The sequence below is a fragment of the Cervus canadensis genome, chromosome 9, assembly GCF_019320065.1.
Source record: "Cervus canadensis isolate Bull #8, Minnesota chromosome 9, ASM1932006v1, whole genome shotgun sequence".
Taxonomy (NCBI): domain Eukaryota; kingdom Metazoa; phylum Chordata; class Mammalia; order Artiodactyla; family Cervidae; genus Cervus; species Cervus canadensis.
Window position 1 is genome coordinate 67,033,332 of NC_057394.1, and position 14,126 is coordinate 67,047,457.

The 14,126-nt window shown below is 36.9% G+C and overlaps 1 protein-coding gene across 4 annotated transcripts in view; it reads left to right on the plus strand.

Moving 5' to 3' along the window:
• FNDC3A (fibronectin type III domain containing 3A) overlaps positions 1-14,126 on the plus strand; it is a 109,580-nt gene that overhangs the window by 16,740 nt on the left and 78,714 nt on the right. For 3 of the 4 annotated variants that reach the window (XM_043477565.1, XM_043477566.1, XM_043477567.1), the window contains exon 2: positions 2,795-2,932. The exons of the other annotated variant lie outside the window; for it this stretch is intronic. In XM_043477565.1, the coding sequence (XP_043333500.1) occupies positions 2,834-2,932 (99 nt within the window). In that variant the 5' untranslated portion in view covers positions 2,795-2,833. The remainder of the gene's footprint in view (positions 1-2,794; positions 2,933-14,126) is intronic. 4 annotated transcript variants of the gene reach the window in all.

A 14,126-nucleotide genomic window follows, 5' to 3' on the forward strand; every position in this document is an offset into this window, starting at 1 on the left:
GAATAGTAGCAGCACCCCCAAAACTGCCTTCATGCCCCTCCCGGTCCCCATCCTTTCTTCCTTTCCAAAGGCAATCACTACCTGATTTTTAATACCAGACAAATTTAATTGGTTTTTAAACTTTCTATAAATTTTTCGGTATGTACTCTTCTGTGTCTATTTTTTACTCACATTGTATTTGTAAAATTCATTTTTGTTGTTCTCTATCACTAGTCCATTAATTTTTATTGCTGTATAGTAGTCAGTTGGATGAATCAGATACAGTGTTCCATTTACTGTTAAGGGACATTTAGATTACTTATAGTTTGGGGCTGTTAAAGATGAATGCTGCTGTATACCTTCATGTACTTTTCTTTTGATGCACATGTGCATGCATTTCTTTTTGGTGTATGCTGCTGCTGCTGCTAAGTCGCTTCGGTCGTGTCCAACTCTGCGCGACCCCATAGATGGCAAGCCACCAGGCTCCCCCATCCCTGGGATTCTCCAGGCAAGAATACTGGAGTGGGTTGCCATTTCCTTCTCCACTTTTTGGTGTATACTAGGAGTCTAATAGCTGAATCATAGCCAGGTCATAGAATATTCATATATGTTCAATTTTGGTAGATAATATCAAACTGGTTTCCAAAGTGATTTTTATGAGTTTTCATTCACCTTGCTTATGATTGTGTCAGTTGCTCTGTTCAGTTCAGTCACTCAGTCATGTCCGCCTCTTTTGCGACCCCATGAATCAGCTTCACTAATACTTGTATCATCAGTCTTTTCCGTTTTTATCATCCTAGTATGTGGTAGCATTTCATTGTGATTTTAATTAACTTTTTCCCAGTAATGAACTTCTCATATGTTTATTGGTCTCTTGAATTTCCATTTTTGTGAAGAGTGTATTTAGGTCTCATCTCATATTTCTTTTTTTTAAAAACTCAATTTGTTAGGAGGCCTGAATTTGCTAAATATGTGCTCTTTTACAGTTATATATGTTGTAAATATCTTTCATTCTGTGGCTTGCCTTCTCATTCTCTTAAAGATTTTTTTAAATGAATCATAGCTATTCATTTTAATTAAGTTCAGTATGTCATTCTTTTACTTTATGATTTAAGAAACATAATTTATACCCTGTTTAAAAAACCTTTCTCTGTCTCACAGTTATGAGATTTTCTTTTGGGTTATCTTTAGGAGGTTTTTTGTCTTACCTTTTGCATTCAGATATGCAATCTATCTGGCATCAATTTTTTAAGCATTGTTTAATTTGACATTAGTTAGAAAAAAAATTTGCAATAGTACAAAGATATCCAGCTATTCTTCACACAGACTTGCTAGACATTAATATTTTATTGTATTACTATCACATAGATGGTCAAATATTGATATATAGATATAGAGAGTAAAACGTTGGAGCCATCTTGTACTTGGGTACAAAAATGATTGTTAAAAATTCAGGCATTTTCAGGTCAGTTTTTAAACCATGATGGCTTGAAATGGACCATGGGGGAATGTGTATTCATTCCATAGAAATTAGCAAGTGCGACAAATCATTTCTTTTTTTTTCACATATCAAATATATTAAAAAAAACAGTGAAAATAGATGCATAATTTAAAACAAGTGGGTATTTGTGGCCACGAGATTAGATGAGAACATAGGAACTGAGTAGTAGCAAAATTAAAAGAAATTGATTGAAAGAAGCTGACAGTGTTCTCTGGGCAGGAATGAAAGGAACTTTTAGGTTTCCAAATGCAACATTTTAGTTGCGTGACTGAAGTTTCTAATTTGCAAGCTGAAGTAAAACCACCTGCTTTGCATGTAGTGTGAATATGGCTATACAAGAAAGCAATCCAGGAAAACTGCAGGGGTGAGGGCTGGATACTGGCCATGGAGCTGAGGTCTCACATGCCAGGCAGCGCAGCCAGAATGAATACATAAAAACAAAATTCCATCTTAAAAAGCTAACCATTTTGACCCTACTGAATTGTAGACTACTGCAAACATCCAGAAATGTTTGTTTTACCTTTCAGTATAGATTTGATAGACTTTATGATTGACCTCAGTTGTACTTATTTTGACATATGATTTGCTGACATTGGTTGATGTTATATATGGTAGATTGATACTACCTCAAATCTTTTACTTTTTATAAAATATATAACAAGTGATACTGTGTATACAGTTAAAGTGTTCTAAATGTATGAGCTTTTATCACTGAAATGATTTGGCTTACTGTAAGGTTCTTAGGAAGAAATAATAAAACCAGAATGATAGAAGACCAAAGTCAGAACTTAACCCTTAAAACTTGAAGTTTCTTTTTCTAATCCTGAGGAAATTTTTCTACCATTTTGCTCTGTCTGAGGAATCAATAAAAGATTGTAGTTCTTGTGTAGTTCCTAGAGACTGATAGGGTGATGAGAGTTAATTGTTTCTTCATAAACACCTTCTCAGCTCAAATTAAAAAGAATCAGTGATAGAGTTGCCTCACTCAGTCATGCATTTTAATTCTTATTCCAGGGTTTAGCTAAAGTAGTGGTAGTTAAACAAATGGTATGTAGAGATGGAAGGAATAGAGAGACAGACAGACAGACATGGAATTTAAATAGAAGCTCCTGATAACGTATCTTGATTTGCTGTCTACATTAACAGACAGTTGGTAAACAAGAAATGTGTTTCCTTAAATGATCTGTTGACAGAAGAGTCAGCAGAATATATAAGATTTCCTTTGACAAGAATATCTCTTTATCTTGAATGCATTGTATTTTAGTGTATTTTTAAGGATGTACATACAAATGGCTATATATTTTTGTTTTTCAGAGTTGGAGGGTTATCCGGTATATTAATGTCTTATTGATAATGGCAGAACATCCACCACTACTGGATACAACTCAGATTTTAAGTAGTGATATTTCTCTTCTGTCTGCCCCTATTGTAAGTGCAGATGGAACACAACAGGTAAGGAAACTGAAATGTTTATTTTCTGATATCTAGTACACATGTATTTTCTTTCAGAAGAATGCAAAATTTAGAACAGTATGAGGCATCACAGCAGTGGGTTCCTGTTAATATTTTAAAATCCAGTTCACACTGTTGTTCTGGTTTCATAGGAAAATGAAATGAGACTGTTTTTGAAGCTGCTTCTAAAATGTCTCACTAATTAATGGTTAAATTTCTTGTGTTTCTGTTTAGTTGCCACTGAACTTGTTTTTATTTTACTTTAGGCAAGCAGTACTCTAGTCCCTGAACGTTTTTTAACTAAGTTTAACCTTGTGCCTTAATGATTATTATAGATCATTACTTCAAGTCATTATGAAATCGTGATTTAATTATATGATTAAATGACTGCCTGCATTATATTATAATAAAATGTTTTCTTACCAAAATTCCCTTCCCCCCTAAAAGCAAACACACAATTCCCGGTGTGTTTTTCTCCCAGGGCTTTATTAATAAAGTTCTGTTATTTTGTTGATGCCTCATTCCCTCAGAAATCCTAAAGGGATGAGAATGATGGGCTTTCGTAGTTACCTGTGATGTGCCAAGCTGTGTACTTAATTCTCACAGCTACTTTGTATGGTCCAGATTTTAATGTTGTGAGTAAGGAAACAAAGATTAAGGACATAGAAAATGAGGGAAGAGAAGGAACAATTTGAGTTCTCACTATGGGAAAAAACATGTCCTAAGAACTTTATGATCTTATTTAATTCTTTCAGCAATCCTGTCCCTATTGCAGATGAAACAAAATGAGTTTCAGAAAGGCTCAAGATCACACAAAGCTTTTTTGCTTCATTATTCATATTGCTTCCTTGGGAAACTAAGAGAAATACAATCGTATTTTGTTACTTTATAAACTTAGTGTCTGCAGTGGGCAATTATTTGCTTACCAGATGACAGACTACTCTGTTCACTTTGCTGTTGAAAAATCGAGTGATGACTTGTGTTCTACATTTTTCTGTTTTAAATAAACGTGGTATGAAAAGTATACACTGGTTTTTATTTTCACATGTGCTCTGATAGCTTTTAGCAGCAACTTCATTTCAAAAGTTGCTTTTTATGATAAAATTCAGGTCGGTTAAACAGGTTTTTTTCTCCCTTAAAAATAATATGTGACAGATACTCGTTTACTTTAAGGCTCTGGGAGTGCCTTTTATCATTGTTGCCTCAGGCAAATCACTGGCTTCGAGTTGTTTATAGTGTAATACAAGAAAGAATCTCTGAAGCAGTAAATTACAGTATGCTGATGTAGTTCCTATAGTGTATAGTCTGTTAAAGGGAAGACAATAGGCTGAAACAAGACCAGAATGCCCTCTTAAGACTTATTTCTCTCTTTTCTTTCAAAAGGAGATTCTTTTGGCAGAATTTTTCTTGAGATCTTAAGAGCACCATGACTAGCATATAGTAGTGATTGTGTAGATGGATACAGAGAAAGGAGCTGGGAATAGAAGAGCATACTAGAGCAAAATTTGAAGGATCAGGTGGAGTCAGTAGTTCTAGAAGACAGGTTTTTAGGTAGGTTTTGAAAAGTCAGGTGTCAAGAGATGGAATAAAGCCTTAAATTCTAACTATTTAGGGGAGAGACATCAGTGAGTGGAATGAGCATAGGATTGGTCGATAGATTTGATTTGGGTGACTTAAGACAAATTATTTAACTTCTCTCTGAGATAGAGGTTACAGTAGGTATAGCTTTGAGGGTGAAATGAGCTTCAGTAAATATTTACTGAATTTGAATTGAAGCCCTCAATGAATGCTTAAAAGACTGAGGAAACTGTAGGTATGTCAGTCAGGACTTAAGTCAACCGATGTAGTTATAGTAAGCTGAGAAATAATTATGACTGATACTGAGTATAAGTGTAAGAGAACGGACCAATAACTATGGTAGACTGTAAGGAACTGAACAAAAGTAGGTAACAATTGACAACACACATCTCTTTGTCTTAACTCAGGAACTTACTGCTGTGCCAAGCATGGCCAAATTAGAGCTTGCCTGTGGTGATATGACACCACCTGGTTGGTGCCCAGAGTAAAGAAGCAGGCTGGAAACAGTGCCTAACAGAAGGAAGTCTCATGTACATGCATGATGTTAACAATTTAGGATAACAGATAGGTTGTCCTTTGTCTTCACTCTCTTGGGAATATCATTCTGTTTCTTCTTGGGAATATGAGATGATTTCTGTTCTACCTCTTGAGATCAAATTAATTTTCTTATGGTTGACCATCCAGATTATCTAAAATACTCATCAATATTTTCTCATTTTTTATAGCAAACATATTTTACACAATGTCACATACATAGTGGGTCTTTTGGCTTATGAATTACCCTGGAAGGAATCACTCCTGACATCCATACTGCTAGTGTTGCTTTTAGGGAAGCCATGATAGACATTTATGTTTCATTTTGACTGGCAGCACCTGAACTGTTTTTTGTGTTTGAAAATTTTCATTCTTTTTTTTTTTTTTAATTTCTGGAGTGTTTTAGGTTTACAGAAAAATTTAGCTGAGAGGTTTTCTCATTTACATCTTACACACAGTTTCCCCTATTATTAACATCTTATAGGTAGCATTTGTTGGAGTTAATAAACCAATGTGCTTAATTGCTCGGTCGTGTCTGACTCTTTGTGACCCCATGGACTATAGCTGGCCAGGCTCCTCTGTCCACAGGGATTCTCCAGGCCAGAATACTGGAGTGGGTAGCCTTTCCTTTCTCCAGAGTATCTTCTCAACCCAGGGATCGAACCCAGGTCTCCCACGTAGCAGGCAAATTCTTTACCATCTGAGCCACCAGGGAAGCCCAATAAATAAACCAATAATAACCAATATTGATACATTATTAAGTTCCACAGTTTACATTAGGGTTCATTGTACAATTCTGTGGGTTTTGAGAAATGTGTAATACTATGTATCATCATTATAGTATTATACAGAACAGTTTAACTTCCTTAAAACTCCCCATTTGTGCTCCATTATTCCTCCCTCACTCCCCACCACCTGAAACTTTGGCATATAGCTGTAGTTTTACTGTCACTATAGTTTTTATCTTTTTCCGAAGTATCTTATAGTTTGAATCATACAGCATGTAGCCTTTTCAGATCAACTTCTTTCACTTAGCAATATGATCTGGAAAATTTCTCTTTGTGGCTGTTTCAGTAGCTCATTTCTTTTTATTATTGTATGAATGATACTGTTGTATCATTCATTCATTGTATGATTGTATTGTATGAATAATACATTATATGAATGATACTTCATTGTATGAATGTACTAATTTATTCATTTACCTATTAAAGGACAGCTTGGTTGTTTATAGTTTCTGGCAATTATAAGTAAAAATGCTTTAAACATTTATGTGTAGGTTTTTGGATAGACATAAGTTTTCAACTAGTTGGATGAATATCTAGGAACATCATTGCTCGATCTGTGTTCAGCTTTATAAGAAACTAACAAGCTGTTTTCCAGAGTGGCTGTGTCGTTTCACAACTTCAGGCATGTACTTGATCTGAGATTGTACCCTTTCTTGGTAAAGCCCTTATGAGTGCTCCTCCTACCCTGTTAGAACCCCCACGTCTGCTTTAGGAAATTTGAGCTTTAAAGTATGTGAAATGCTCTCAGTTCTTGTCACTATTGGTACCAACAAAAGGAAAGTTCAGATATCTTGGGTTCTTGTGTAGTTCAGCACTTTCCTATTTTAACTTTACCTTCTCTAATTTCTATTCACTTACCTTCCAAAAACATGGAGTGCATGTAAACTTTTGGTAATCTGATAACATGGACCACAGCCTTGTCTAACTCAATGAAACTTAGCCATGCCATGTGGGGCCACCCAAGACGGCTGGGTCATGGTGGAGAGGTCTGACAGAATGTGATCCACTGGAGAAGGGAATGGCAAACCACTTCAGTATTCTTGCCTTGAGAACCCCATGAACAGCATGAAAAGGCAAAATGATAAGATACTGAAAGATGAACTCCCCAGGTTGGCAGGTACCCAATATGCTACTGGAGATCAATGGAGAAATAACTCCAGAAAGAATGATGGGATGGAGCCAAAGCAAAAACAACACCCAGTTGTGAATGGGACTGGTGACAGAAGCAAGGTCCGATGCTGTAAAGAGCACTATTGCATGGGAACCTGGAATGTTAGGTCCATGGATCAAGGCAAACTGGAAGTGGTCAAATAGGTGATGGCAAGAGTGAATGTCAACATTCTAGGAATCAGCGAACTAAGATGGTCTGGAATGGGTGAATTTAACTCCGAGGACCATTATATCTACCACTGTGCGCAGGAATCCCTTAGAAGAAATGGAGTAGCCATCATAGTCAACAACAGAGTCCGAAATGCAGTACTTGGATGCAATGAACTAACACCCAAAAAAGATGTCCTTTTCATTATAGGGGACTGGAATGCAAAAGTAGGAAGTCAAGAAACATCTGGAGTAACAGGCAAGTTCGGCCTTGGAGTACAGAATGAAGCAGGGCAAAGGAGTTTTGCCAAGAGAACGCACTGGTCATAGCAAACACCCTCTTCCAACAACACAAGAGAAGACTCTACACAAGGATATCACCAGATGGTCAACACCGAAATCAGATTGATTGTATTTTTTGCAGCCAAAGATGGAAAAGCTCCATACAGTCTGCAAAAACAAGACCAGGAGCTGACTGTGGCTCAGATCGTGAACTCCTTATTGCCAAATTCAAACTTAAGTTGAAGAAAGTGGGGAAAACCACTAGACCATTCAGGTATGACCTAAATCAAATCCCTTATGACTATACAGTGGAAGTGAGAAATAGATTTAAGGGACTAGATCTGATAGACAGAGTGCCTGATGAACTATGAATGGAGGTTTGTGACATTGTACAGGAGACAGGAATCAAGACCATCCCCAAGAAAAAGAAATGCAAAAAAGCAAAATGGCTATCTGAGGAGGCCTTACAAATAGCTGTGAAAAGAAGAGAAGTGAAAAGCAAAGCAGAAAAGGAAAGATATACCCATTTGAATGCAGAGTTCCAAAGAATAGCAGGGAGATAAGAAAGCCTTCTTCAGTGATCAATGCAAAGAAATAGAGGAAAACAACAGAATGGGAAAGACTAAAGATCTCTTCAAGAAAATTAGAGATACCAAGGGAACATTTCATGCAAAGATGGCACAATAAAAGACAGAAATGATATAGACCTAACAGAAGCAGAAGATATTAAGAAGAGGTGGCAAGAATACACAGAAGAACTACAAAAAAGATCTTTACGACCCAGATAATCACGATAGTGTGATCACTCACCTAGAGCCAGACATCCTGGAATGTGAAGTCAAGTGGGCCTTAGGAAGCATCACTACAAACAAAGCTAGTGGAGGTGATGGAATTCCAGTTGAGCTATTTCAAATCCTGAAAGATGATGCTGTGAGAGTGCTGCACTCAATATGCCAGCAAATTTGAAAAACTCAGCAGTGGTGACAGGACTGGAAAAGCTCAGTTTTCATTCCAATCCCTAAGAAAGGCAATGCCAAAGAATGCTCAAACTACCGCACAATTACACTCATTTCACATGCTAGTAAAGTAATGCTCAAAATTCTCCAAGCCAGGCTTCAACAGTACATGAACTGTGAAATTCCAGATGTTCAAGCTGGATTTAGAAAAGGCAGAGGAACCAGAGATCAAATTGCCAACATCTGTTGGATCATCGAAAAAGCAAGAGAGTTCCAGAAAAACATCTATTTCTGCTTTATTGACTATGCCAAAGCCTTTGACTGTGTGGATCACAACAAACTGTGGAAAATTCTTCAAGAGATGGGAATACCAGACCACCTGACCTGGCTCTTGAGAAATCTGTGTGCAGGTCAGGAAGCAACAGTTTGAACTGGACATGGAACAACAGACTGGTTCCAAATAGGAAAAGGAGTACATCAAGGCTGTATATTGTTACCCTGCTTATTTAACTTCTATGCAGAGTACATCATGAGAAACACTGGGCTGGAAGAAGCACAAGCTGGAACCAAGATTTCCAGGAGAAATATCAGTAACCTCAGATATGCAGATGACACTACCCTTATGGCAGAAAGTGAAGAAGAACCAAACAGCCTCTTGATGAAAGTGAAAGAGGAGAGTGAAAAAGTTGGCTTAAAGCTCAGCATTCAGAAAACTAAGATCATGGCATCTGGTCCCATTACTTCATGGCAAATAGATGGGGAAACAGTGGCTAACTTTATTTTTTTGGACTCCAAAATCGCTGCAGATTGTCATTGCAGCCATGAAATTAAAAGACGCTTACTCCTTGGAAGGAAAGTTATGACCAAGCTAGACAGCGTATTAAAAAGCAGAGACATTACCTTGTCCACAAGGGTCCGTCTAGTCAAGGCTATGGTTTTTCCAGTGGTCATGTATGGATGTAAGAGTCGGACTGTAAAGAAAGCTGAGCACAGAAGAACTGATGATTCTGAACTGTGGTGTTAGAGAAGACTCTTGAGAGTCCCTTGGACTGCAAGGAGATCCAACCAGTCCATCCTAAAGGAGATCAGTCCTGGGTGTTCATTGGAAGGACTGATGTTGAAGCTGAAACTCCAGTACTTTGGCCACCTGATGCGAAGAACTGACTCATTGGAAAAGACCCTGATGCTGGGAAAGATTGAGGGCAGGAGGAGAAGGGGACGACAGAGGGTGAGATGGTTGGATGGCATCACTGACTCAATGGACATGGGTTTGAGTAGACTCCGGCAGTTGGTGATGAACAGGGAGGCCTGACGTGTGTGGTTCGTGGGGTCGCAAAGAGTCAGACACGACTGAGGAACTGAACTGAACTGAAACTTTTGGTTAAGGTCTTTCAAAACTCAGTGCCTGTCTAGTGTCTTTATCAGAATCTTCTCCATTTCATTAATTTTTAATTGTTATTTCATAAATCTCCATTACTATTTTATTTCACTTGTCCCTGTAGGATTTTAATTTATGAAGATGACTTGAGTAGTGACATAGAGAGATGAAATTTATATTACTTACATTTCTTGAAAGAAGAGAGCATGCCATGCCATGCTGGGCCACAGGGGAAACACCAGATTTTGGTCAGGAAACAGCAGCAGAAATAGGCAGAAAGCCTAGACCAAAGCCATTAATTAGTGTTTTCTCAGGAAAGACACATCAGGGTAAACAGCTTAGGATTGGCTGTTCATTAATTGTGGCAGGCAAGAAATAAATATTGACAAGGATATGGAGAACAGGGAACCCTGTTCACTGTTGATAGGAATATAAATTGGTGCAGACATTATGGAAAACAATATGGAGATTCCTCAAAAAAAATTAAAAGTAGAACTATCACATGATCCTGCAATTTTACTTCTTGGTATTTATCTCAAGTAAGTGAAATCAGTGTCTCAAAGAAGATATGTGTACCCCTGTGTTGTGTTTGTTACAGCGTTATTTACAATAGCGAAGACATGGTATGGGCTCACATATATGGAATATATTTTTAAAAATTAATTTAATTGGAGGTTTATTACTTTACCATATTGTGGTTGTTTTTACCATACATTGACATGAGTCAGGCTTGGATGTACATGTGTCCCCCATCCTGAACCTCCCTCCCCATCCCATCCCTCTGGGTTGTCCCAGTGCACCAGCTCTGAGTGCCCTGTCTCTTGCATTGAACTTGGACTGGTCATCTGTTTCACATATGGTAATATACACGTTTCAGTGCTGTTCTCTCAAACATACCCACCCTCACCTTCTCCCACAGAGTCCAAAGTCTGTTCTTTCTCTCTGTGTCTCTTGCTGTCTCTTGTATAGGGTCGTTGTTCAGTTCAGTTCAGTTCAGTTGCTCAGTTGTGTCTGACTCTTTGCAACCCTATGGACTGCAGCACACCAGACCTCCCTGCACATCACCAACTCCTGGAGTTTACCCAAACTTACGTCCATCAAGTCGGTGATGCCATGCAACCATCTCATCCTCTGTCGTCCCCTTCTCTTCCTGCCTTCAATCTTTCCCAGCATCAGGGTCTTTTCAAATGAGTCAGTTCTTCGCATCAGGTGGCCAGAGTATTGGAGTTTCAGCTTCAGCATCAGTTCTTCCAGTGAACATTCAGGACTGATTTCCTTTAGGATGGACTGGGAGGGTCATCATTACCATCTTTCTACATTCCCTATATATGCGTTAATATACTGTATTGGTGTTTTCTTTCTGACTTACTTCACACTGTATAATAGGCTCCAGTTTCATCCACCTCATTAGTACTGATACAAATGCATTCTTTCTAATAGCCGAACAATATTTATATAGAATATATTTTTAAATGAGCTCATAGATACAGAGAACAGATTGGATATTAGCAGAGGTGGGGAATTAAGGTGGTGGGCAAACAGGGTCAGAATGTACAAACTTCCAGTTATAAGATAAATAAATCTTAGGAATGTAATGTACAGCAGAATGACTGTAGTTAACAGCACCATATTTGAAAGTTGCTAAGAGAATAGATCTTAAAAGTTATCATCACAAGAAAAAACTTGTAACTGTGGTGGTGGACATTAACTAAACTTACTGTAGTAATTATCTTGTAATATATTCATATCAAATCATGCTGTACACTTAAAACTACTAATACAGTGTTCTGTCAACTATATATCAATACTAAGAAAATTTTAAAAAAATGATTCTGGCAGATTTGGGGCTATACAGGTGGTCTTTAGTTGCCTGTTACTTGGCCCTGGGATGATTTAGAGCAGCAGAAATATTGGCTTGGTGTGTAAGAGTTCAGTAAGGAGGTTAGTTGGAGCTATAGACTTGTAATTGGTTGGTTTGCATATGAGGGGTATGCTCCTGACTGAGCCCTTTGCCACTTCTAAGAATTGGTTAGCCCTGGGATGGGCAGTCTCTTCCCTAGCCAGCTCAACCATAAATGCCAAAGCATCAAGAACACAGAAAATAAGAAAATATGATTAAAGTAATTGGTCCTGTGATGAACCGATGCCAGATTGAGAATTTAAGAAAACAAGGAACATGCCCTCAGCTTACTCTTTTCAAAGCCTGTTTAAATTGTAAGCTACAACCTATATATATAGAAAAGTACATAAAACAAAGATATAATATAGCACATGATTATAAAACATAAATTCTTATAACTGCCAGCCAGACTAACTGCCAACATCCTAGAAATCCCCTGTGTATTCCTTCTACATCACAATACCCTCTATATTTGGAGGTTACCATTATCTTTTATGGGAATTACTTCCAGACTCTTCTTTATAGATTTATGTATGTGTATATCACTAAACAGTAGTAGTTTAGATTTGCCTATTCTTGATCTTTAAAGTAATCTTTACTATAACAGATCTTTTGTGTCTCGCTGGTTTTATCCAACATTGTGATTCATTTGTTGTTGTATATTGCTGAAATGTGTTCTTTTCCTTGCTGTATAGGATCCCATGTATGGATTTACCACAGTATATTCATTTCTCTCTTCTATTCTTGATGGACAGCTAGGCAGTTTCTAGTTTGATGCTGTTTTTTCCTTTCGATTTGTCAAAACCCTTTGTATATATTCTGGATATAAACCTTTTATCAGGCACCAGTGTAGTGAATGTTTTCTCTTATCCTTGTAACCACACTTTTTAGTATCTTGATGAACAATTCTTAAATTTAATGTAGTCAAATTTATCAGTTCTTTTATCTAGAGTTTGTGTTTTTTGTTTGTTTAAAAAATTCTTCCCTACACTGAGGTAATGAAAATGTTTTTCTACATTATCTTCTAAAAAGTATGGTTTTACTTTGAACATTTTATTTAAAAATCCACTGGAGTTTTCTTCTGTGAATTGTTAATTTGATTATTTTTCCATACGTATATCAAATTATCTCACACCATTATTGAAACAACTGTCATTTTCCTGTTGCTTCACAGTGGTATTTATGCCATAAATTAAGTGACCATAAATCTGGGGAATCTTTTCTAAGTTATTAATTCTGTTCTGTTGATCTGTTTTAATTATCCCTGTACCAGGAACACACCAATACTTTAAATGAAGTCTTGGAATCTGGTAGGGCAAACTGTATCGCTTTGTTGTTCTTTGAGAGTGTCTTGATGTGCTTGGCCTTCACGTTACATACAAATTTTAGAAATAGCCTCTCAGTACACACAGACACAAGCTTCTGAGATTCGGATTTGGATTACTTTGCATCTGTAGATCAAATTAGGAGAGAATTGGCATCTTTACAGTATCAAGTTTTTCAGTCCTTAAAGTTCAAGTTGGTATATCTAAGCTATTATAAATTGTATGCATGTGTATGAAATTTCATGTTCTGTTGTTGGTAGATAGAAACACAGTTTATTTCTGTATATTGCTTTAATATCTAGCAACCTTGCAGGATAGTAGTCTCTTATTATGTTTTTATTACAAGAGAGTGGTACCCCTCCCGTTTTTATCCCTTGATTCTTGGACTTGAACTGGCTATGAGTGAAACAGCAACATATATTGGAGACCAGTTTAGAGCATATGCCACCTCCTAGGAAGCCTTACTGCAGCCCTACAATGTATTGACACTTAGCTGTTTCTGTAACTTAAAACATTAAATTTTTTACATTATTTTAATGAAATATTTATAAGTATATACACACACTTAAACCTGTTGTGGAAGACAGAATCATCAAATCTAAAGGGAACAGCATCTTAGGGAAATAAAGCATAATGGTCATGGAATTTTGATGGACTCTGATCTAAAAATAACAGATACTCTATTAAATTAACTCCTGGATAGTCTACAGTTAGAATAATTGCTAATTCTCTAGTTAAGGAATTCTGTACTTAGTCAGCTCCTGTGCCCCAGAATCATGTAAGAATTGTTGACTTTTAAGAAATATAAGTTGGACTGAAGTGAGAAAGAAATAAAGAATGACTAGTAAGCAGCACTGAATAAATAAGGAAATGCATTCAACTGAAATTTATCCATGGGATACTGAAAATTCTTCAAGTGAATCTGATTATATACTTCTGTAATAAGAGACACTAAATGAAAAGGAGGCTTTTTACAAAGATGACTTTTCCCATGATCTTTTGTATGTTCTTACGTTAGCTTAATACAAAGCGAGATTTTCTTTTGTCAAAAATTATACAGATGTTTGTAGAACTGGAAGTTGAATTCTGCTTTTTCAGTTCTCATAATGTTTCCCTTTCAATAATAAACTTATGGT